The sequence below is a fragment of the Cheilinus undulatus genome, linkage group 13 (assembly GCF_018320785.1).
Source record: "Cheilinus undulatus linkage group 13, ASM1832078v1, whole genome shotgun sequence".
NCBI lineage: Eukaryota > Metazoa > Chordata > Actinopteri > Labriformes > Labridae > Cheilinus > Cheilinus undulatus.
This window is the reverse complement of record NC_054877.1, coordinates 4,338,163-4,361,684: the sequence shown is the minus strand read 5'-3', so window position 1 is coordinate 4,361,684 and position 23,522 is coordinate 4,338,163. Positions and strand designations below refer to the sequence as shown.

Here is a 23,522-nt window from a genome sequence, read left to right as displayed (position 1 = left end):
CTTCCTAAAAAACAGGATGGTTGGTTAAAGCTCTTTTAAAATATCATTTAAAGGTACCTTGCATGATCAGACAAGCTCATCTTGTTGGATAGATATTTGTATCTCTCATGTGTATATTGAACTTAAAAAGTCACTAGATATATTTGCATTTTGAGTAATTTTATAAACTTCTGGTACTGTGACGTCACTTAGCCAGAGTGCTCCTCGCCAGCTGCAGAAACCACTGTTTCAGACTGGCAGCCAGTGTTAGGGCTGCATCTCAGAGGCGCAGCATGTCTCACACACAGAGAATTTAAGATTTGAGGTCCCTTCTATTTTTTATTTGCACCATGAGAGGTTATTGGTCAAACCAGGCAAGAAAATGATAAATACAGAGCCATATTTACCTTGTTGCAGCAATTATTTACGTCCACATCAGTAGAATATGTTTGAAATCTGTTTCTTGATGAACCTGATGAAGGCCACGAGCTAAAGTGTGTCTGTTTGATAAAGTTGTTCCCTGAACTTCTACTATTTATGAAGCCTTGTTTACACACAAAATGTTGCAGGTAAAGATAAACACAGTAAGCGAACACTTCCAGTTTGTGCTTTTCAAAGTGAAAGCCCACTTTAGCATTTCTTTGGAGAAACTCTTTTCATTTATTCATAATCTTTTATTCTGAAAAGCTACCCACACGCTTCCACTCTACACTGAATCCAGTCACTTGTAGGGAGTGTTATTGAGGTAAAACTCAGAAGAAATGACAGAGCTTTGACAGCAGGGAGACAAAGCCAACACGCAGCAAACTCATGCCTGGTATGAAAGCTTTTATGGCAGCAACAGCAGCAAGCAGCAAAACACACTGCCAGTCTGGATCAACGGTTACTGCATAGCAACGTCAAAACATGGCGGTCTCTTGGTGAGTTCATAAGCTCAGATTTACTCAAAATGCAGATATCTAGTGAGTTTTTTAGTCCAATATACATACGACAGATACAAATATCTATCCAACAAGATGAACTTATCTGATCATGCAGGGCTCCTTTTAAAATTTGGTTTGAAAATAGGGATTACCTGTAACTTTATTCTATTATCAAAATAGTCCAGTCACCTAGGGTCTCTGAAGAAGTGATCTAAGCAGTGATAATTTTCTCTGCTAAAACTATTTATCAACAGCCTTTTTCTCCATGACGAAAACTAGACTAAGACTAACAAAAATAGATCTGTGAAGACTAAAACTGACAAAAAGTAAACTACGTTTTTGTCAAGATGACTAAAACTAGACAAAAATGTAATTTAGTTTTACTCTGCTATTAAAAATCCATGATATTTTTCCACCGTAGGTAAATCTGTCAAAATACGAACCATCTGTAGCTATTCTGCCTCTCAGCTGTAGAAAGCAGGGACCCCAGGTTTGGCAGAGTGCAGGGAACACAATAGCATGATTTGGTACCAGATTTATGCAAGAGAATAAATGCTTGGACTAAAAGTAAAGACTAAAATGTGAGGACTTTTTATGGACTAAAACTAGACTAAAAGGACCATTAGCATACCATTTTAGAAACAAATAAATACATTAATAAAAAAGTAGTTTAGATAATAGATATATGTTAATAGATAGGTTAGGTTAAGGGCAACAACAGCTTCACTAATGTTTCACTAATTTGCCAACAAGCATTTATAACATTATTGTTTACATGACAAACACATTTATTGAAATGTTTCTCTATCTGATGACTCTAGCTTTACTCATGCTTCACTTATGTTTACAAATGCACTTAAAAAGCATTTGTAGCTGTTTATAAATGACATAAATTCATGTGTGTTTCTAGGTGATGACTTAACCTTTACTAATATTTTACTCAAACATCTATAAAACATTTATATCTCAGTTTATACATTAAATATTATAAATATTAGTGCTTACTAGATTATCAGATAAGTGTGATCTGATGCTTTACTAATGATTAACCAGTGTGAAGTTATTACATCATGTCACCAACTAACCTATAATTCATTAAAATGGTACTAATGAGCTCATCATCAGTCTTGATTGATACTTGGGGGATTATTGAAGGGCAGCCCTCATTTACAACAACATTAAGTTAGTACAGAGTCAACTAAAGATTGATAAAAAATGTGCTAGAAGAATCAGGAGATGGTTTAAAAGCCATTAAATCAACAAAACTTGATATAAAGTAAGACACTTGTAAGGAATATTAAGATCAGAGAGTAAGAAAAGGCCCAAAATGTGCTAATAAGTTAGCTCAGTGATCCAAAGTGTCTTCAAAAAAACACCTACATTAAACAATAAGAGAGAAAAGAGAGAAATGAAGAAATTCTGTTAGTTTGATGGTGATTTTCCAACAAGCATAGGCATTAATTTGTGTTTATGCTGGTGGGCGCTAAATCCCCTAACATGTCAAGGTGCTATTTTGATACAACAGCAAATGTATGCATTTTAGCACCTCAGATAATTACCAGCTGTAAGTGAGATGAATGTACACACACATAAGCACTCTCTAATGATAAACACCAGACTGAAAGTAATAATGAATGTCACCTAGTCAGTGTCAAAAGCTCAAATTAACTAACGGCATGGACAAAATATACAATTCAGCACTGCAGACACTGGATAAACCCAGGCTGGAGAGAGGACTGCAGGCCTGTATGAGCTCCAGGTTGTGGAGCTGTCCGTGGTGCTGAAAGTGAATGAATCATGACATGTACTCCTCAGCCCCTGCTCTGCTTCTTCATTAATCACCATCTGATATTGTACTGTCAGGGATCGGCACAAAACTTTTAATGAGACCGATATGATTGCAAATCAGAAGTTAATGAATGACTCACAGCAAAGACATAACCATAGCCACCAAAATAAGACAGAGGAATAAGAAGAAGGCTCACATGAACATGAATTGTCAGTCAAATCCATAATCTGTAACAAAGCTGTAATAAATAAGAGCATGCCAAAGCCTCTCACATCTTTCTTTGAGATGCGTGGGACCGCCCTGCCTTATTATACCAAACAAAATGATCTGTATCAACGGCATCAGCGCTCATAAATCTTAATAAACTCAGAGTGATAGATGGAATGATGCAACACTTTTTCAAAGTAATCCAATCACGTCTGCACGGAGCAGACCGACCGTTTTAAGGATATGTTTGTTCTGTGCTTTGTGTTTGCTGAAATCTTTGATGTTATATTTTTGCTCTTTTGCTATATTCCTATTTCTACCTTTGATCAAAGTATTTAGGATACATTAAAGGACAGTGCTATTTTAGTAGATCAAAGTAGTGAAATTATCTTTGTCTGAAGGGCTGCCTTTGATATACAAACTTTTACTTACATAGATTCAGTCAGATAGGCTATATTTTCTGTCATCTGTATGAAGAAAAGAAATAAAGAATAACATAATGTTTTCAGTTAATATACTCAAGGATACTTTTACCATGTTAAGCATAATTTAAAGTGTGAATGACTAAAATGTATTGAAATGCTCCAACACTTTAATTTCATGGTGAATCTTAGTGCATTTTTTGATTCTCAGATATATCAAACTTAAGGATGTGCAATTCAAAGAAAACTACTAATTGACAGTCACTGGACATTATTCTAGGAAAACTCATTGATGCCTTGTAAAAAAAAAGTTATTAAAGTTATTGAAAATTCTTTATTTGAGAAGAGATAACTTCACTCTTCTAAATACAACAGATCATTTGATTGATCATCTACAGTCAGGGTCTGACACTGTCCAACAGTAGTACCAAGTGGCAAAATGGGAGCAAAACAGGCCTTAGCTTTTGCAGCAGACTTTCTGTTTTCTCTGTTGCTTGCAGATGATGTGCAGATAACTCCTGGTAGGGGGCAAGGGTCTTTTTGTGCATAAAGAAACGCTACCAAAACGGCCACATTTTATGCTGTTAAGCCAAGCATTGAAAGTGCAAAAACAAAAACATTCTTTATTCTTAACCTGCTTTTTTGTCTTCAAAGTGGTTTTAAATTCAGGCAAAAAATGTTTAAAAACTGACAGAGAAACAACAGCGGGCAGGAATTAAAAAGCCTCCATCTAAAGCCTAGACTAGTGGTGGCACACAACGCTCATATATGGTCCGGTTTGGTTCAGTACAGTGTCACCATGTTTGCTCTGCTGATGTCTGTCCAGCCTTTCTCATTGTGGAAAATCGGTCTCTTTTAGGAGATCCGGATCATTTGGCTCAGCTCAGTAGAGCTGATTGTTTGGCTCCCAAAGGGCTCTTTATTTGGCACCAGTTTGTTTTTTTAAATGTGGATTAAATAACAACAAAGGATGGAGGAAATGACACTGGCACTCAGATGGGAGCTAGCTACCATGGCTAACATAAAAGAGCCGTTTCGTAGCACAGGCTTGTTTATGACCAGCACATACTCGATCACTCACCCAGTATATCGCCATTTCAATTAAAACCATGTTTGTGACAAAATTAGGATTTTTTATATGTTAAAGGGGCTTAGCTAGGCTCTTCGATCAGTACTCCTCCAGCCTCCTATCTCCCTATATTCTGAGTAAATTGTAATACTGATCAACTCCACACCCAGTAGACTGGTTAAACTGTGTCAAAAATTACTTTTCTGTAAAGTGTAGAGATCCTACTCAATATATGCAGGAACTTTCAGGTGGTAATTGCAACGTACGGGTCCATTTAGAGCTGTAAAGCTCTAACTTTCCTCTGTTCCCATTGATTCCAAATGGCTGTCCCAACTTCCTGACTCCTATGGCGCATTCAGGATCACGTGAATGCAAACAACCTAGTGAAAACCAACACATCAGTACAGACATTATAAGTTTTAGAAGCATTCCTGTACTAAGAGTAGCAGGTTTATAAATGTCTTGCTTGGATATATTTAAAAAACTAAAAAGAGTTGGCTTGAACATTCAGATTAAGCTAACAGAACTAGCCTTCAGAGGGTAAATTGTGAACTTAATGACTCAGAGCTTTTGGCCAATTCTAAAATTGATTTAAGTGCTTTTACTTTGAAAAGTAACACACGATTATCCATTTCTAACTCAACATCCATTTCAGGATATTATAAAAATGGCTTTTATCTTCTCTGTCCTCTAGTTGTTTTGATTTTTTTAAAGGTGACATAATTTAGAGCTTTTGCTCATTGTTGTTTTGACTTTGAAAAAGAAAATCCCCTTGTTTTTCCTATTTTGAGCATTAAAAAAAAAAAAAATATGTGTCCTTCATTTTCTAATATCAAGAGAACTGAATATACAATGATTTCATCAGTAACCATTTCTAATCACAATCATTGATCAGAAAACAAGTATTAAATTATTATTTTTTACAACTGGTCACAATGAAAATAACTCATATGTGACTAAAACTAGAGGACACTTTTAATCTAAAGACTAAACTCAAAAAATCTGCCAAAACTAAGGCTGGCCTCTCAGGCCTGGTGGGTCTGGTAAAAGACTGGGGGGTTTATTACATTTCTTAACTGATGGGAAATTCTTTAGTGCAGACATTGCTGCTGTAGAAGGCAAGACTTCACCCAGCATCACTCTGACGGGGGTCTTAGCAGTGATCAGGAGCGTGGTGGGTAAACAGCACAGTCCCGTGGCGTGTTAGTCATGAAGGATTATTAAAGCAGGGTGATGCGGTGGTCCCTTGTCTTCGCCTGGCTTTTTTCATATCCTTGTCTTTGTCTTGTGATGGTTTGTCGCTGTGCCCGGGTATTATATATTGACAAGTCTTCTCCACTCCTCTCTTCTTCTCCCCTCTTTCTGCCTTCTCTCTGTCACTCTCCCCATTATTCTCCCTCTCTTCCTCTATTTCTGCTGCCTTTCATCATCCATCTTCAACTATATTCACCTGTCACCCCCCCTCCTCTCCCCCTCTCTGCTCTCAATCTCTGTCCCCTTATTTTTTACTCTCTGCCTTATTTTCTGTCACTCTTTGTCTTTCTCTCTCATTGATTCTCCCCTTCCCTTTATCTCATTATGACTCCTGTTTTCTTATCTTTACAACATCACGTCTTCTTCTCCTCTCTCCTCCCACCGCTCTCTTTGTGAAGACCCCACAGCCATGTCGACCTCTTCGGGTGTGGACCACGCCGTGATCGGAGGGGTGGTGGCTGTAATCGTCTTCATCCTGCTCTGCCTGCTCATCGTCCTCGGCAGATACCTCATCAGACACAAAGGTCAACTGCTCACACAGACAAAAGCATCCTCATGCATGCATGCATGGCCACACACCCAGATACACTTACATAAATATGGAAACATGCGTCCAGGACATGATCTCACACGTACAAGCATGCATATGCATACAGATGCAGGGGCATGCACACAGCTTCATATGTATTCTAAGCATACAGCGCACTTACTTCACTCTCAAAGCTCAATAAGAGAATGAAAGAATGACAAAGGTGAGTGTTTATTCATCACCTTTTAATACATTTCCACATCACCTTCTATGAAAATAGATTTCCTGACGTCAGCAGCACATTTTCAATTTGATGCTCAATACGGGGTTTAAATTAAAGTGGTTGAAGCATAATTGCTTTCTGTCCTTGATGTTTGTTGCTTTCTCTCATGTTTGTGTGCTCTGAGAGTGGAAGACAACAAAAAATCTGTATATTTCTACTCCATTCAGGTCTCAATAAAACCTTTCAACACAAACAAAACAAGCAAATTCAGATGCTCCATGAGTAAAGGTGAAGTTTAAAAGACATTCAACATTTTTCATCATCAAAGTGCTCCAGATTTAATCCCTGCCTGTCGTTCTCTCCAGCTGGTCTGCAGTATTGAACACAGCTGCTAGGTGATCAGTGTTCTGTGAGGGATTATTTACGTGTTGCTGCAGACGTGATGACTGTCATTGGTGAAAAAAAAACCTGTGCAGAGAAGTGTGGAGTGATGGATTGATGGACCTTGATGTCTGTGTGGAAAAAAACAATTCACTCAATAAAAACTTTCAAAACTTTGGTGAAGTGACAAAACAACAGCCAGAGGATGTACAGAGTTTTCCTAAGATTGAATATTAAGTCAGTGGAGACTGAGACATGATCTAAATTTAAGTTGCTCTTTAGTTTTCTAACCAGACATGCAAAATAAACTAAGGGGAAACTAAAGGGAAATTTCAGTATTTTTGAAGATGGGCCTAGTGAGGTAAGTAGCAGTAGTAGTGGCTTTTGCCTCCAGTGATTTCAGCATTGCTCCTTTAACGGAGACATATTTTACCCCTTTAAGAAAAGTTTATATTGGTCTCAGAGGTCCCAAAAAACATGCCCGTGAAGTCTGTTGCTGAAAAAAACCCACTTAGTATTGGAGTTTTGCATGTCTAAAAAGCCCCTCTGTTTCAACCCTGATCAGAACGAGCTTTTTCTGTGTCTGTAGCTTTAAATGTTAATGAGCTGTCTGACTCCGCCCCTGACCACACCCCTTTTAGGACATGGTTGTGGCTTAATGGATGTGGCTCCCCAGATCAGATCAGGAGAGGAGGCCGGAACTTTCTTCCAAGTGGGGAGGTCCAACTGAACCTGGGGGCGGGTCAAACTCCCCACATGACATCATGAGGGGAAAATCTGAGAGCAGCTTGTTTCAGCACACATTTTCTGAAAGGGGGGGGGGGTTGTCTTGTACTTAAGGGGATTGTAGACAGGCCAGAGGCACATATTTTTGTTAGAAAAGCCTGACAAAGTGATTTTTGCATAATATGTCCTCTTTAAAAAGGACTTACTGGTTGTAATAGCCAGGAAGCTTGGCCATACAGTGTAACAGATAGGTACAGTGTCTCTGTGAAATTTAAGTGAGTTTTGGGTAAAAATGAGCCAAAAAAAAATGTTTGCAGAAACATATACTTTTGAAAATTGTTTAAGCAGTTAAGTTTTTTTTATCCAGAAGCCTTTGTGCAGGCTTTGGCTACTGGTTACATACACTTGCATTGCACAATTGGCTTTAAATAGGAAAATGGTGCCCTCTGGTCTAGTGCAGTAAAAAGAATAACACTCTGTAATGGTATTAAAAAGTAAAAGAACAATGATATAAAGGGTCTTAAGGGGAAATCCATTGGAAATCCTGTATTAGGGAAGTAAATTTAAAAGCTGACCCTTCAAAAAAGTAACATTGTGTTATCAGAACAGCATTTTAGGGTCAAAATTCTGGAAATATTAAATATTTGGTAGATTTGACAATTGATGTCGCTTGGAGGATTTTACTGATAAAAAGTTGGTTAGAAAATATGGATAAAAATTGTATTTAATTTTTTAAGAGGAGACATTTTAATCCTTTAAAGCCATAACATGTAAATTTGTACACAGTTATTTGTATCAGTTTGTCAGATGTAGAACATTTTAGCAGGGACAAACATCTTAAAAAAAAACAACTACAAAAAATAAACATGTCATTTGCCGTCACACATCCAAAATTACTGCAATACGAAGTGAAAGATGGTAACCTGACACACCAGATGGTAAACCTCTCATAGACAGGGTTTGGGAAAGTGCAGAGGGTGATTGGATGAATGTTCTGTCACATCTTTACGGGCCAATCAGAGCAACAAAACACGTGACGTCGTAGCTGCTACCATGTGGTAGCTGCATAACGTGAACAGTGGTAACTGTAGACATGCCAGTACACGACTTTTGCCGTTTTTTAAAGGAGACAATTCACTGCAGTTCTTTGTTCTTCTTTTAATGAAGAAATGTTGTCAAGTACTGATAAAAGTGATGCTTTAGCAGCATCCACGCTAAATTCTTTCACCATAATTGCACCGGCCTCTTGTTGCTGCTTGCTTACATCGCGACTCTGTCGCACCTGAAAGTACCGCCCCTTGTCGTCGATTGGTCCTGTCACTTTCTCTAACCAGGCCCAAACTGTTCAGATGGGAGCTTTGCAAGATGGATTTGCCAGCGAGAAACACGGAAATGGGCGAATCCATCTGCTTTGCAAGGTTAGAAAGATGGCCCATTTGGACAAAAATGTCTCCAGTGATACCAGAGGGTTGAGTCTGTTATCACTGGTTTAGATCTGTGGTTTTTAAAGTGTACAAAAGTGAGCCCCACCCCCATTAAAAAGTAGGATTTAAAAGTTTTAAACAAGCATATTTTCAAACATTTATGTCTCATCTTTATGGATTTTTATTTCAATATTTTGATATTTTTTATATTTTAGTCTGCATGTCTTTAAACATCCATCTTTACCAGGAAATCAGTTTGTAATGAACTTTTTACCAATACTACCTGATTATTTAGCTCTATGCTCTGATTTAGTGGGATCTATGAATTTAGATCAATGCAGTTGACGCAGGATTGCATAACACCAATTCATCTGTCACTCTCAGCCTTGCCTGGTACTCACTTTTGATCATTGTCATTGCCAAAAACCTGCACCTACAGAGGCTCTCTCAATGTTTACAGCAACAAATGTCTCAGTTGCCTTCAGTGACAAAAATTTCTGTTACTTTCTGTCAAAAATTCTCTGGTTTGGTCACTAGACTTGGTGCTTTTGTCTCAATATGACCCCAGGGTTTACACAGCCTCATGCTGTTGTAATCGTACATCATTGCTATTTAAAAAACTGTGGCTGTTGAGCATCATCAGGACCAATGCAGAAAAATCTTAACTTTAATAGTAGACTCTGTATTGTAGCCTATAAATCTGTCGATGTTGCCCCCCCACACAGCAGAAGTTAGCAGAGCAAACCACCTTTTCCTGGTTTATGGTTCTGTGCCTCCCCTGAAGTCCTGTGGCACCCCCAGGAGAAGCCCGCCTCACACTTTGAAAACCACTGGTTTAGTTAATATGAGTAAATCTAACGCTGACGACCTCAGAGCAGGCGGAGCCTCTCTACTGCCCCCGATATCTACAACGCCCCCTATACGAGAGGTCATCCCCAATGCCTGCGACCTTTGCTTTTAAAAGTGACTGAGTTCTTACCTGGATGTCCAGACTTTTCTGGTAGCCGCAGACCAATTAATTCTCAGAGAGAGTAAAAACAGATTTTCCTGCTGAGCCGACTCAGTGTCTTAGTCTAGACCAATTATAACCAAAAAAAAAAAAATCTTTTCACCTAAAAACTTCCTAAAGAAAAACAGATATTTTACCAACATAAAAACATTTTTAGTAGCTGCTCTTTTTGTGGTTCAGGTCCACTAGCATCCCCAAAGGGAAATAAAACACTTCAGAAAGTTATTCAACCACATACAAGGCCAAAACAACAGCACAAGCTGCCAAAAACATCTTTAGTGATCATTTAGACAATATTTTGGAGCATCTTCCTCTCTGTTGTCCCTGCCCTGCTGGCCTTTTGTCATTTCACAGTTCCACTGTTTGGTTTTTACTGCCTCAGCAGTCTTATTTCTTCTCCATGTCTTTCTCAATGTGTTTTTCCCTCTCTTCCTCCTTCTACAGGCACGTATCTGACCCACGAGGCCAAGGGCTCAGACGATGCTCCCGATGCGGACACGGCCATCATCAACGCGGAGGGAGGCCACTCTGGAGCAGAGGACAAGAAGGAGTACTTCATCTAGGCAGAGGACGGAGCGGTGGAGGAATCAAAGGAGGAGGGAAAAGATGGAGGACGTGGCGTGGAGGAGAAGGGAGGGGGAAGGAGCGAAGGGAAATAAAAAAAACCTCCATTTGTTTTCACGACGCTTCAGTTCTTCACTCGGTTGGAGGGGCGACGGGACGGGGAAGGGGAGGGGAGGGAAGGAACTGTGGGCAGGATCGAGCGACGAGTCAACTGGTACTACCCTCTTTGCATTGATACAGGGAAGTGAGATTTGCACTGACATACGGACGAACTGAAGTCAAACATACACACATAAACGAGTCATTTGTGGGGGAGAATCTTCTCACACTGACTCGAACGAACACGAGCCTCCTACTAACATGTCTGAATGAATCATTAACACATTTTTACACATCTCTAACTGTCAGCGCCTCGAAAAAGCAAAATTGTAACTCACATTCCGGTTTCCTTAAGCTGATATTTCACTTTCCATGCCACCTCTTCAACATTTAAACCCCAAACCAGCTCTGTCTTTTCACATTTGTGTACTCATTCCCTCCATCTAACAAGGCAGTATCCCTCTGTAAACATCCCAGTGGCAGAGAAATCCATCCAAAGCATATTATGACTGACAAACATAATCTCCCTCCCTCTCGCGGTTTAATCTTTTTATACCATCAAACCTCTTCCCCGCGTCCTCGCAAACCCCGCCGAATTTCCCACAGCGCAGCAACCATACAACATGCAACACGAAAATAGCATTCCCGCCTTGCGCTACCAAGCTGAGGGGCTCCAGTATACATATATAAATATATATATATAGAATTATATAGCATTCTTTTTACTTGACAGAAAATGTTTGGTGTGCTGTAAATACACTCTCTCTCTTTCTGTTTTCTCCCTTTCCCTCTCTCCTCTATCTCTCACAGTCTGTTACTGCATTACAGTAACTTATATACTCGAAAAAGAACAAAAAAATAAAAGCCTGCCTGTTTTTATTACATGCGTGGAAATGCAGAGTCGATACTATCAATATCTGGGGTAAAAAATATTCAAGTAACAACGATGACGTTGAAAACTAACCTTAACTGCAAATATTTGTATGAGGAACATTTTCCTTTCTGTTTCTTTATTTCTTTTATTGGGACTTCTAGGAGAGATTTCCTCTCCTCAGTGTCTCGCTGTGTTACCGTCAGTGTTACAGTTTACAGTGTCCGTCTCTTTGTCAGTCTAGGAGTCCATAAATCTAATTTCTGACTTGAATTCTTGGTTTCTTTTGCGCAACCTCCAGTGCCGCCATCCCCTCCTTTGCATCAGCTCCCAAACACTGAACCGTAGCAAAGCCTCTTTCGAGTAAAAAGGTGTCACAAGTGTTTGGAGTTTCCACTGCCCTGTTCATGTTACCCTTCCTTTATTGGCCTTTTTTACTCCCCGTGGCAGACTCTGTGTCTTGGCGAGGCCACCTGGCGCTAAATTCATCGAGCTGTGACATCATGACTTCCTCCTAAAAAGCTGGCGCAGACCCTGCTCCGGGGAGGTGAAAACGCTAACTTACTTTCTAATCAGAGCCAAATCGGACTGCCTTCTTGTATTACGGTAAAACCTCCTGGCATAAAAAAAAATCCCTCTCTGTTTGCTTCTTTCACCATGAGGAAGGATCATTTGCCACCTTAGTTAAAGGTGCCCATAAAGAAAGGGTGTTTTATTAAGGGTGGGAGTCACTCTGGCACTGGCGAGCTCCACTTGGCCAGCTCTTGGAAATTGATTGCAATCTAACTAAGAGGCTCTGGGCTCCAGACGGTACACATGCCAAGGTTTGGCTTGGTGGGCAGGGAGCCGAGCCGGAGTCTGGGCTGTACTAACACTGAACAAAGTCATTTAGGAACTTAAACGTCCTCTTCTTTGTTCTTCCCCCTCCTCCCTCCTCCGCTCCACTCGTCCACTTCTTCTCATTCTTTAATCAATCATCCTGTCTGCGTCCTGATCCACCTTCACCCTGCCTCTCCCCTCCTCATCACTCCTCACCCCCCCTCCTCGTCTCTCTCCCTGCGTCTCTGATCGATGTCTGATTCTCATGCTGGTCTCATTCAGGAGTAAGCGTACAGTAGAAGTAGAAGCTTTAGGTTTGTTCGATGGCTCTCTGGCACTTTTTTTCCAAAGTGTTTCAGACCATTTGCTGTTGTCAGTCGACCCGTAGACAGTTACGTCTGTGATAGTTTTTGTACCTTATTTGGGAATGTTCAGGGATTGTGCTTTTCCGTACCTTTCCCCGCATTTGCTAACCTAGCTAGCTTGGCAAACAAGTAGCGTGGCTAGTGTGTCGATAAGCTAGCTATACTTCAAAGGGTAACGTGACCTGAAGCAGGGTCCGCTGTTGTGTTCTTTTCTTTACAGTGGAGAATTTGGGTTGGCTGTGATATGGAGTCATTATGGTTATAAAGCTCAGATTTCTATCCAAACTTTCCTTTTGTGCTCAAAACTGCCTCCATGTGCTTGAATTTTCTGTGAGTGTCTCCTTCTCTCAAATCTGTTCTGAACTCATGCTCAAAACATTCTTTTCTGATTTGATTTTCTTACAAAACTTTCTCTGCAAACTCACAATTACTTCTGCTCTTGTTTTTTTGTGAACACACCCCTAAGAAATAAGAACAGGATCAACCAATCATGTTTGCTCTGCCTGTTGTTGCTATGCAGTTCTATGGGATACGTTTGCTTTGATCTTACTAAGAGAGTCCCAACATTCTATCACATACACACACATTATAAAAGTCTGGGAGTAAAAAAATAATATAGAACTTTGACGGTCCAGCATAAACAGCTGAATAATTTGACTCCTTTTTAAAGCAAAAATTAAGTCCATAGGGGGAACTGAGTCTGATGGTGTTTTCACACCTGAAAGCCCGAACCAAGGTGTGTGTTTTTGTTACACTGGTTTGATTTGTTTTGGTTTTCACACTGATTATAACAAACTGACAAACAGACTTTTACATGACAAACCTACGTGATATCATCAACTACCTAGGTTGCGTCTATAGTTTTTGTCTTGTATGTAAAAAAAAAAAATGAATGAAACTAATTTCCACCATCATGTTATTGTTGATTTACTACTACCAACAGCGCTAACTCAAAATGCAGTACGCATGGCTAGCTTGAGTTCACCTTATGAGCTTCCTCATTCGACAACAACTTTATCGTCATAGACGGGAAAGGAGAAGACCGTATGCAATCCTGCGATCACTGCTGCCACCGTTTCTTTGTCTTGAGGTGGCGCTGTTCTCCTATCCCCTATACCTTCACCTCTCATACTCTCATCTCTTTTATCCTCTCGGAAAATACCTGGAAAGTTTCTAAATTTTTATGTTTTTCCAGGAGGCCCTGGATAACATGGCCAGACCAAGCTGCTATGACTCATTTGGTGCTGATGTTGGATTTATTTTTTCTGGTTCTCATGCTGTAATTTCATTGGGCATGAACCATAGCTCAGATTAGCCTGTACTGAGACCCCCTCTTTTGGTCTGACAAGGTCAGGCCATTTGGTCTGGACGATCATCTTGGGCAGGTTTCATATCTATAATTTAGGTTCAGATCAAACTAAAAAAAAATTCAGAAAATCTGGATCTAAAGATGTGGGTGTAAACACACTCTTAGACAGTCCCAACATTCTACTACATACACACACTGTAAAAGTCTAATAGTCAAAAATCATCATAAAACTTCAACAATATTCATAAAAAATATGGAATACGTAGCAAAAAAGTGAACCAAGTATAAATATCTAAACAGTTGACTACTTTTTAAAGTAAAAATGAAGTCTGTCAGAGGAATTGAGTCTGATTATAAAGACTGAAAGTTGACTGAGTTGGTTGTGTATGTGAGAGAATCTCCCTAGAGATTTGCATGGCAATAATGGGCAAAGCGAACACGATTGGTCGATCCTGTACTTGCTTCCTACTGATTGGTTCATCAAAAAATCCAAGAGGAAATAAGTTTCGAGCTCGTAGAGAAAGCCTTGAGTGCTCAGAGGAAGTTTTGTACGCAGGCAGGGAAAGTTTCGTACGCACATTGTGTAAAATCGGAGTGGCATTTTCCAAAATAAGCAGGAGCAACCTGAATGACGGGCGTCTGGTTTGAGCGTGAGCACAGAAAATATTAACACATAACTAAAGATTTGAGAACAATCAGACGTTTTGAGCCCAAACAGGGAATATCCAAGAGCAAGGAGCAAGTTTTAATCGCACAGGCTGGTTTTAAAGGATGGTTTTAGAAAAATCTGAGCCCCAAGTCCAAAGTCTTGCTTTTTTAAAGGTTAAAATGCACTCTTGAGTTTGGCAGCAATAATGACTCCATACTGTGTCAGCTGACGCTGGTGTATTCTTGGCTAAAACAGTGTTTGAATTCAGTTGCAGGCTGTTTGGACGTGAACCAGACAGCTTTAAACAAACTCAGATGAAAATTTGGCTGAAAAACGAGCAGTGCTGACCCTTTGTTTGTGCTGCGACAGCTTTAACAAGCGTTCATGTCTGCAGACCAGAGGACAGGCTTTGTCTCACCGGGTTTCTTGTCCTCTTTGAAGAGAGACCTTTGATTTGTATTTAACCCCAGTCTAATCCTGCGAATGGAGAAAAAGGAATACCTGCCTCATACTCAACAAAGTGTAGTGTCTTTTTAAAAACTAATGGACCTGTATTTGCCTGTAACTTATCGTCCTGTCCTTCGTCTTAGTTAATGTGCTAGCATGTAGCTTGCATGAGAAACAGTTGGAAATGTAGATAGTGTTGGAAGAAGAGAAGTGCCGACAAGCTCCCTCTCTTGAGACGAGAGTGGCGGTCAGCCCGGCTGACCTCCCTGCTGTTCTCTGATCTGCAAACATTAGGGCCATGACCCAGTTTGGGCCGCGTGTACAGCACAGCACAGCACAGCAGCGCTCGGAATAACACGGAGAAAAGTGGCGAAGAAGTAGGACTGCTTTTTCCCTGCCACTGCTACATTAAAGCTAAAGCGGCGTTAAATTGGGACATGTAGTCAGTCTGATTCATATTTCATTGCATCAGTGCGGTATTGACGAGCTGTCACCAGGCGCTAGCAAACAGCGGCGTGTTTTTTCCCCCCATAATTCAGTCAGTCTGAGCTGTCCTGCCCCAACACTTAACCTTCACCACCTCCTCTACAGGCAGTCGCACACCACCTGCCGCTCATCTCTTCTCTTTGTAGAAAACAAATTGATTTTAAATTATGTTTGTTTTTAAAGGTGTGCATAATCCTTTCAGTTCAATTAATAGTCTTTGTTTTTCCTTTTTTTTTTAAATTAGATTCCCAAAACTTGAAGTTAGCGATTTATTTTGGCATATTTGATTGTTTCAACAACCATTTTTATATAATTTCATGTATATAGTGTTGCCTTTACTGGATACAAGCGCACCCATACACACTTTGGGTACATACACATCCACACACATATCTGGATATGCACGCAGGCATGACGTCTGTGACTTTAGTGTATTTGTACATATGTGTGTGTGTGTGTTCGTGTATGAGTGTGAGGTGTGTATTAAATTGACCCAAACAGACTCCGGAGACACTCTACGTGTGCTACATTTACTATTGTTTTTATTTGGATGACTAAAACCGGCGTCTTTGTTTTTAGGATGATTATTTTGGATGAAAAGTCTTCCTTTTGAATAAATATCCATATCACATGAGAATAGTGCTGTCATCAATGTTAATTTGTACTATGGCTGATGATGTCATCAAGGCGAGACTCGACCGCATGCCGTGGTGGGTTCACGTCTGTTGGCTGTTACGTTCATACAGAATTTGTTTGATTTTATTTTATTTTTTGTTCAAAAACCAGTTCAGTTGTTGACTTCAATAAAACATGCATTTGGGTTAATTTCACCCGTGTTGTTGTTGGTTCTTCCTCTTCAGAAACTTCCAGAATAAGAGCTCATTTAAGACCTCAAACTTCACTCAGACAGTGATCTCTACCTGTGGATTGTTGTGTTTTTATGCAAGTGCTGCAACTCAGTTATTCTACACAGCTTCAAGAAAATGTGTTATATGTTCTGTAAAGTTCTGCCACCAGGGGGCTCTCAATCAAAACAATAACTCAGTGTGACAAGTCCACAAGCCCACCTCTGTTGTTTACTTCTAGTTTTGAATTGAGGACTGTTCAATAAAGACGGCACCTCATATGGGATACTGATGTAAGCTTTTTGGTTGTAGAGCAGCGTAAAGCTAGGGAACTTTTAGTGGCAGTCTGGTGAACAGTTTGGTTTCTGGAAGACTTTTATTTTGAAGGTTAAAAACAAGGTGCTACGTTCTTGTGAATTTATAGCTGTGCTGAATAAAATTTGGACCATCTCATGTGGATAACTCTAGATTGTTGCTTATGACAGAGATGGTCCAAACTTTATTCTGCACAGCAGGTGTATTATAGCTAACAAAAAATAACTAAATAACTTATAATAACAACAGAAATTAAATACATACTAAGCTTCACCACAATTAAAATAAAATAAAATAAAATAAAATAAAAAATAAATAAAATAAAAACTAACTAAAGCTTAATCCTGTGCCTACAAAACTAAGATTAAAAAATAGGGACAAAATCTCTTAGTGTTAGTCTTTGACAGCAGCAGACTGACTGACATGAACACCCAAACCTGGAGAGAGTAAAGCCACCTGATATGAGTAAAGAACACTTAACATAATGGTAATTTTAGATCTTGAGTTTTATACAAACATCAAAATTGTTAAATTAAATTAAAAGTGAATCGCCCTTTCAGGTCTCACCCCTGACAAGTTTCCCATATTGCTGAAAAAACCTAAACAATAAAACTAATAAAAACTAAACTAAAAACAAGTATTTTGCAAAATAAAACTAAACTAAAAAAAACAACAGTATAAACTTATTAAAAATAAACTGAAATTAATTTTAAAAAAGAGAAAAACTAATAAAAAAAATCACAGGCTATTATAATGTTGCTGCAGCCATCAACAGTATGGTTTCTGGAGGACTCTTATTTTGAAGGGTACAAAACAGAATGCCATGCTCTATGCGTTTTTGTGAGTTAACAACTGTGATGAATAAAGTTTCAGACTTTTCGGTCATATATTTCAACTCTAGTTTTTTGTGTACAACCAAACTTTATTCAGCACAGTCTTCAACAGTATGGTATCCGATAGACTTTTATTTTGAAGGGTGACAAAACAGAAGTGCTATGCTTTTTATATTATTAGTAAACAACTGAGAGGAATAAAAGTAAGGACCATCTCAGTTGTATACTTCAACTTCATATTGTTGTATACAACTGAGATGATCCAGACTTTATTCCGCACATTCATCAACAATATGGTTTCCAGGAGACTTTTATTTTGAAGGGTCAAAAACTCCTGCTTTGCTTTTGTTTTCTTATGAGTTTACAACTTGACGGTATAATGTTTAGACCAAATCAATTGTATACCACAACTCAAGATTGCAGAGCGCTTCAATTTTTCCCCTTCAAAATAAAAGTCTCCCTAAAACTATACTGTTTACGACTAAGACAGTGAAAGCTCCTTAGCTTTATGCTGCCCTTCAAAAAATATCTTTCAATTACTAAACAGAAAACTGACATCCAGTTATCTTAATGAGGGAGAAGTACACTTAAAAGTGCACTTCCACATTCACACTGGAAGCAGTCCCAGAATGCTCATGTGCTCTGAAATCCAGGAATGCACAAGTGTTCCTGTGTTGCTTCCAGCATAAATGCAAAAGTGCACTTTAAATGCATTTCTCCCTCATTATGATAAATTTATGAATGGAAACAAACATTGGTCTTCTGTTCAGTAAATACACCATCGGTGCCAAAACAGGTAGAAGTACTGTGGAGGCTGCTGAGGTTGATGGTACTGTGCAGTGCTGGTCTCAAACAGCTGGAAATGCTCCTGTTATTATTGTAAGAACTAAGAACTGATCTGTCTTTGAAATCTTTAGGAAATATTCCAGATACTGAGAGACTTTGGTCTGAAAAAATAAATATAACATAGATACTGAATTAACATAGATTTATTTAAAAATTCTAATATTGTCTCTTTAAACACAAAATCCATCACACAAATTTGCATGTAAAGGAGGACAAAAATACCAGTATTTGTCTTTTTCATTAAGTTTTAAAGATTTTTTTTTTTTAAGTACTTTCCATACTCACCATGTGATTTTACACTCACTGACCACTTCATTAGGTATACCTGTTCAGTTAACCGCAATATCCTATCAGCCAATCACATGACTGCAACAAATGCATTTAGGCATGTAGACATGATCAGGATGATGTTCTCACAAGCTATATGTTCCTGGAAAAAAAAAAACTGTGGAAAAGGTCTATGATGTTCTTTTATTTTGAAGGATGCATCTCCATCTCTGCCCTATCACATCTTTTGTTCTTAAGCCCAACTGTCCCATTGGTTATGATTGAAAAATGTTTTTCACTGATTCAAGGGACTTTATACGTGCAATGGTTGTTGGTATTACCCCAAATTCTGACCCTACCATGCAACTGCTCCAGCATAAATTGAGACTCATCAGATCAGGCCATATTTTCCAGTCTCCGCTTGTCCAATTATGTTGAGCCTGTGTGAACTGTAGCCTCAGGTTTCTGCTCTTAGCAGACAGGAGTGCCATCCTGTCCGCTCTTTTCCTGCTCTAGCCAATTTGCTTCCAAACTGCTCTTCTGCATACCTCAGTTGTAAAGAGTGAGCCTGATTGTTGCTTTTCTTTCAGCTTGAACCAGTCATTCAGGTCTGCCATTGTTGGTGTACTCAGGCGCTTCATCTATAAAGCCAATCAGGACCAAATTACAGACTAATTTCCCCCCTTTGTTGTAGTATAGAATCTAAGACTTAACATTTTGCTTTTTATAATTTCCAGATTCCAAACTCAGTTGTGAAGGAAGACTTGCAGGTGAATGTCATGGAACAATTTGCAGACTAGATGGCTTAATTGCAAAACTTCATTACCCAGGATGTTTAGAAATAAACTGAAAATCTCTCTCTTTCTGTTCAGATGCTAGCGCTGATTATTTAACCATGTTTTAATCCTTTTCATATGAGTCTGATAGTATTACAACTAGTATATTAATACTGGCCAGGTCTCCCTTAAAAGGAGATTTGTTAATTCAGTGGGACAAATCTGCCAAAATATATGTTGAATAATGAATAGCAGGCCAAGTTTAGTCAGGGAGCTTCATTTGAGGGTGGAAAAGGCCAAATTAACAAAAGAAGGATGAGTATTTTTATTAAGAGGAGCTTTCTTTTCAGAGTTATTGACTGCATTTCCTCACCACTGTTGAAAATCAATCATCTCTTTAAAACAACCAAACAACCAACATCCACAAGTCTGTAAAGTATCACATATAACAACAATAGTCTCATAAATCTGTCTGTAAAGCTTCTGTTTCATAAAGAACTGATTCCATGTGGATCTTGTACACAAATTCCAATCATTGTATTCTCAATAACCATCACATGCAATGAAATATCTGTTGAATCCAACATGTAAAGCAGGAGTTATCAACAGGTACCACCAGGAGGGCTTCTCCGCCTCCATGCAGTTAAAGCTAACGGCCAACAGAGGGCAGTACAATGCAATAATTCAGAGTCTGCTGATGAAGACAAAAGACTTCATCTGTGACTGACTTTATCTCTGGATTCAATTACATAACAAGCTGATAAAAATCTTGATGTCTTCTTTACTAAACCAGATGATTTGATAAGACTGTTTTATCTTTCACACATAAATAATCATCTGCTTTAGAGTTCAGGGATCTTTTTCTTTTCCTCTCTTTTCTTCTGTCTCTCCTTGTTTGTGGACTGTGGTTTTGGGTAATATTGTTCCCACATGTTGATACCAGAACACGGGTTTATCATCCGTACACACTGTACACATGCTACCAGTTAATCACACAGTAAGTGGTCACAGTCCTCACACAGACGGATCATAGTGCTGCAGCTTTTTGATGATAAAGGACTGTTGAATGTGAATCTGACTCAGTTTAAGTCCTAAAATATCCTGTCACCAGACATTATTTTTTGAAAATACATTTTATCATTAAAAATACAGATTGTATGAAATGTACTCGCTGCAATCACTGCCATATTATCAGTCTTAGTCATGCAACCGTGAAGATCTATAATAACTTTTTGATCTTCAAATATTTGAAAAATGATGTGTCAACCTTTTTGATTAATATAAATCACTATAAATTAATGATGACATTTTTAAATCACAATTAATCTCAGAATTTCTGTTGTTAATCACAGCTTGAAATTCCACCCCTTCACACTTAAATCTTATTTGGATGTCTGTCCTGTCATAAACCATAGATAATTGATTTCCTGATTGGATACAGACCTGCTTTTACTGTGAAAGAAAATGAGGAACTTTGGGCAGATTGAAGATAGTTATATAAATTTAACCACAGAAAAAGGAACTTTAAATACAGTATTTGGGTGCATGAACAGGCTTTCTGATAAAAGATGTTGGGAAAAAACTTTATTTTGACAAAATGTAATTAAAATTACTCTAAAGATCAGTGGATTAACTTTTTCTTGCTCAAGGCACACCATATCCATTTCCATACAAAATTCATGTTAGATTATTTTCAGTTCAGTAAGGCCAACTTAATCAAGAAACACACGTAGTTAGCAAATGTAATAATTTCAGTTTATTACCAGCTATTGTTATGCTTTTATTGCCATTATTTTGGTGATATGGCTTGGATCCCCCTTCTATGAGCCTACGTTGAAAGTGTCAAGCTTCAACAGCACACATTCCTGCCATCCCTGTGCCTGCATGGAAAGCCTGAAGAGCAAACCCAGAGCACAGCAGGCATCAGTGACACCAGAATGACACTGATTCAGTCAGATGCAGCATAATGGAGGAGCTGGGGTGGAGGAGGGTTGCAAAAGCAGCTTGCAGAGGGAGCAGCTAGAGCAGTTTGAACATGGCAGCATGAGTGGGTGCATTTGCCAAAAGGATCCTTAGCGTAAATCAGCTTGCCATCAGCTGATGAGGAGATCAGCTGATCTCAGGGAAATGGCGGCACTTGACATCGTTTTTTGTCAGATGTCATGCCCTATGCTCAGTTTGTTGTCTAGTTTTAGTAATTACAAATTCCCACCATTTAAGAATCAGGGCTATAGATCAGGGGTTCTCAACCTTTTCAGCCTGGGACCCCAAAAATAAAGGTGCTAGAGACCAGGGAGCCCCACTGTACCTGAAGATGGTTGAACACGGCCATGCACATTCGAGAATTGTTATGTGCAGACAAGGCCGTCCATAAGGAGGGATAAAGGGGAAGGTTTCTGGGATCCAGCCAAACTGGGGGCACATGGAGGTCAGCAAAATCATTGTCCAAGTTAAGCTTAATATGAAATAAGTTTATTACAACATATTTAAAATGAGTAAAAAAAAAAAAAAAAAATTAAATTAGTGAATAATGGCCAAAAAAAGAAAAAAAAATGGTGGAAAGGTGTTGAAATTGGACTTTTAAAGAACATAAATAGGTTAAAAGTGGTAAAAATTAGATAAAGTTGTCCAAAAAATAACCAAAAATGGATTGAACTGGCAAGAATTGGTACAAAAAGTGGTAAAAGTACTTTAAAAAGTGGCTGAAATGGCCTTTAAGTGCAAAAAATGAGGGAAATTAGGTGGACAGGGATTAAAAAAAATTGATATAAACTGGCAAAAGTGGGATGACTGTGGTTTAAATGGGCCAAAAGGGGTGATAAAAAGTGGTTAATAGAGGCAATAATGAGGCAACAACAAGCAGAAAGTGGCAAGAATTGGTTTAGAAGTGACGAAAACAGGCAGAAAAAAAGAGGTGGAAAGGGTATAAAATTGACACAAATGGGTTTTATGTGGCAAGAATGTGCTCAAATTGGCAATTTTGGTGATAAAAAGAGATTAAAAAAAGGGATAAAATTATTAATATAATTTTTTTTTTTAAGGCATCTGGTGACCCCCTCTCAGTGTCTCGCAACCCCCCAATGGGGTCCCGACCCCAAGGTTGAGAACTACTGCTATAGATCCCAGGGTAAGGCGCTAAATCTTGCAAGAAAATGATGCATGTCCAGGGTTCAGCTACAGGAGCATTTCAGAAATTAGAATATCATGACAAAGTTCATTTAATTCAAAAAAATAAAACGTCCAATATTCTAGATTCATCTCACACAAAGTGAAATGATTGAAGACTTTTAAAAAAACCTTGATTATTTCAGCTTACAGCAGATGAAAATTAAAAATCCATTATCTCAACATACTAGAATATTACAAAACAACAATTTTAAAAGTTATTTTCGATACAGAGGTGTCGACTCTCTGGAAAATTCTGCTCAGTGATTGGTTGGAGCTCCTTTTGCATATATTATGGCGTCTATGCAACGTGTGGAGGCAATCGGTCCGCGGCACTGCTGGGGTGTTTTGAAGCCCAGGTTGCTCTAATAGCAGCCTTCAGCTCGTCTGTATTGTTGAGTCTGGTGCCTCTCAGAGATTCTCTACGAGGTTCAGGTCAGACCAGTTGGCTGGCCAATCAAATACAGCAATATCACGGTCAGCAAAACCAGTTTCTGGTAGTTTTGGCTTCACTGTGGGCAGGTGCCAAGTCTTGCTGGAGAAGGAAATCAGGATCTCCATAAATCTTCTCAGCAGATGGAAGCATGAAGGTCTCTGAAGTGACTTGATAGACCGCTGACAGCGTTGGCTCTGGACTTGATAAAGCACAGTGGACCAACAGCAGCAGATGGCGTGGTACCCAGAACCAACCAGAACCATCCTTTTCTTACCACACTTTTCCCTTCCAGTCAACTTTCCATCACTCTGCTTTGATTCAGGCTCTGAGAACAGCCTGCCTTTTCAGCAGTGACCTTCTGTGGCTTACCCTCCTTATGGAGGGTGTCTGTGATTGTCCTCTAGATCAGTGGTTCTCAACCTTGGGGTCGGGACCCCCCTGAGAGGGGGTCTCCAGTTGCCCTTAAAAAACTAAGAATTTTTTTTAATACACTGT

General features: G+C 39.0%; 1 protein-coding gene across 2 annotated transcripts in view; it reads left to right on the top strand.

The window, feature by feature from the left end:
- Positions 1-10,530, top strand: part of cadm3 (cell adhesion molecule 3) — a 231,281-nt gene extending 220,751 nt beyond the window's left edge. For both annotated transcript variants that reach the window (XM_041803998.1, XM_041803997.1), the window contains 2 exons: positions 6,042-6,167; positions 10,380-10,530. In XM_041803998.1, coding sequence (XP_041659932.1) covers positions 6,042-6,167; positions 10,380-10,498 — 245 coding nt within the window. In that variant the 3' untranslated portion in view covers positions 10,499-10,530. The remainder of the gene's footprint in view (positions 1-6,041; positions 6,168-10,379) is intronic.
- Positions 10,531-23,522: the final 12,992 nt, after the last annotated feature.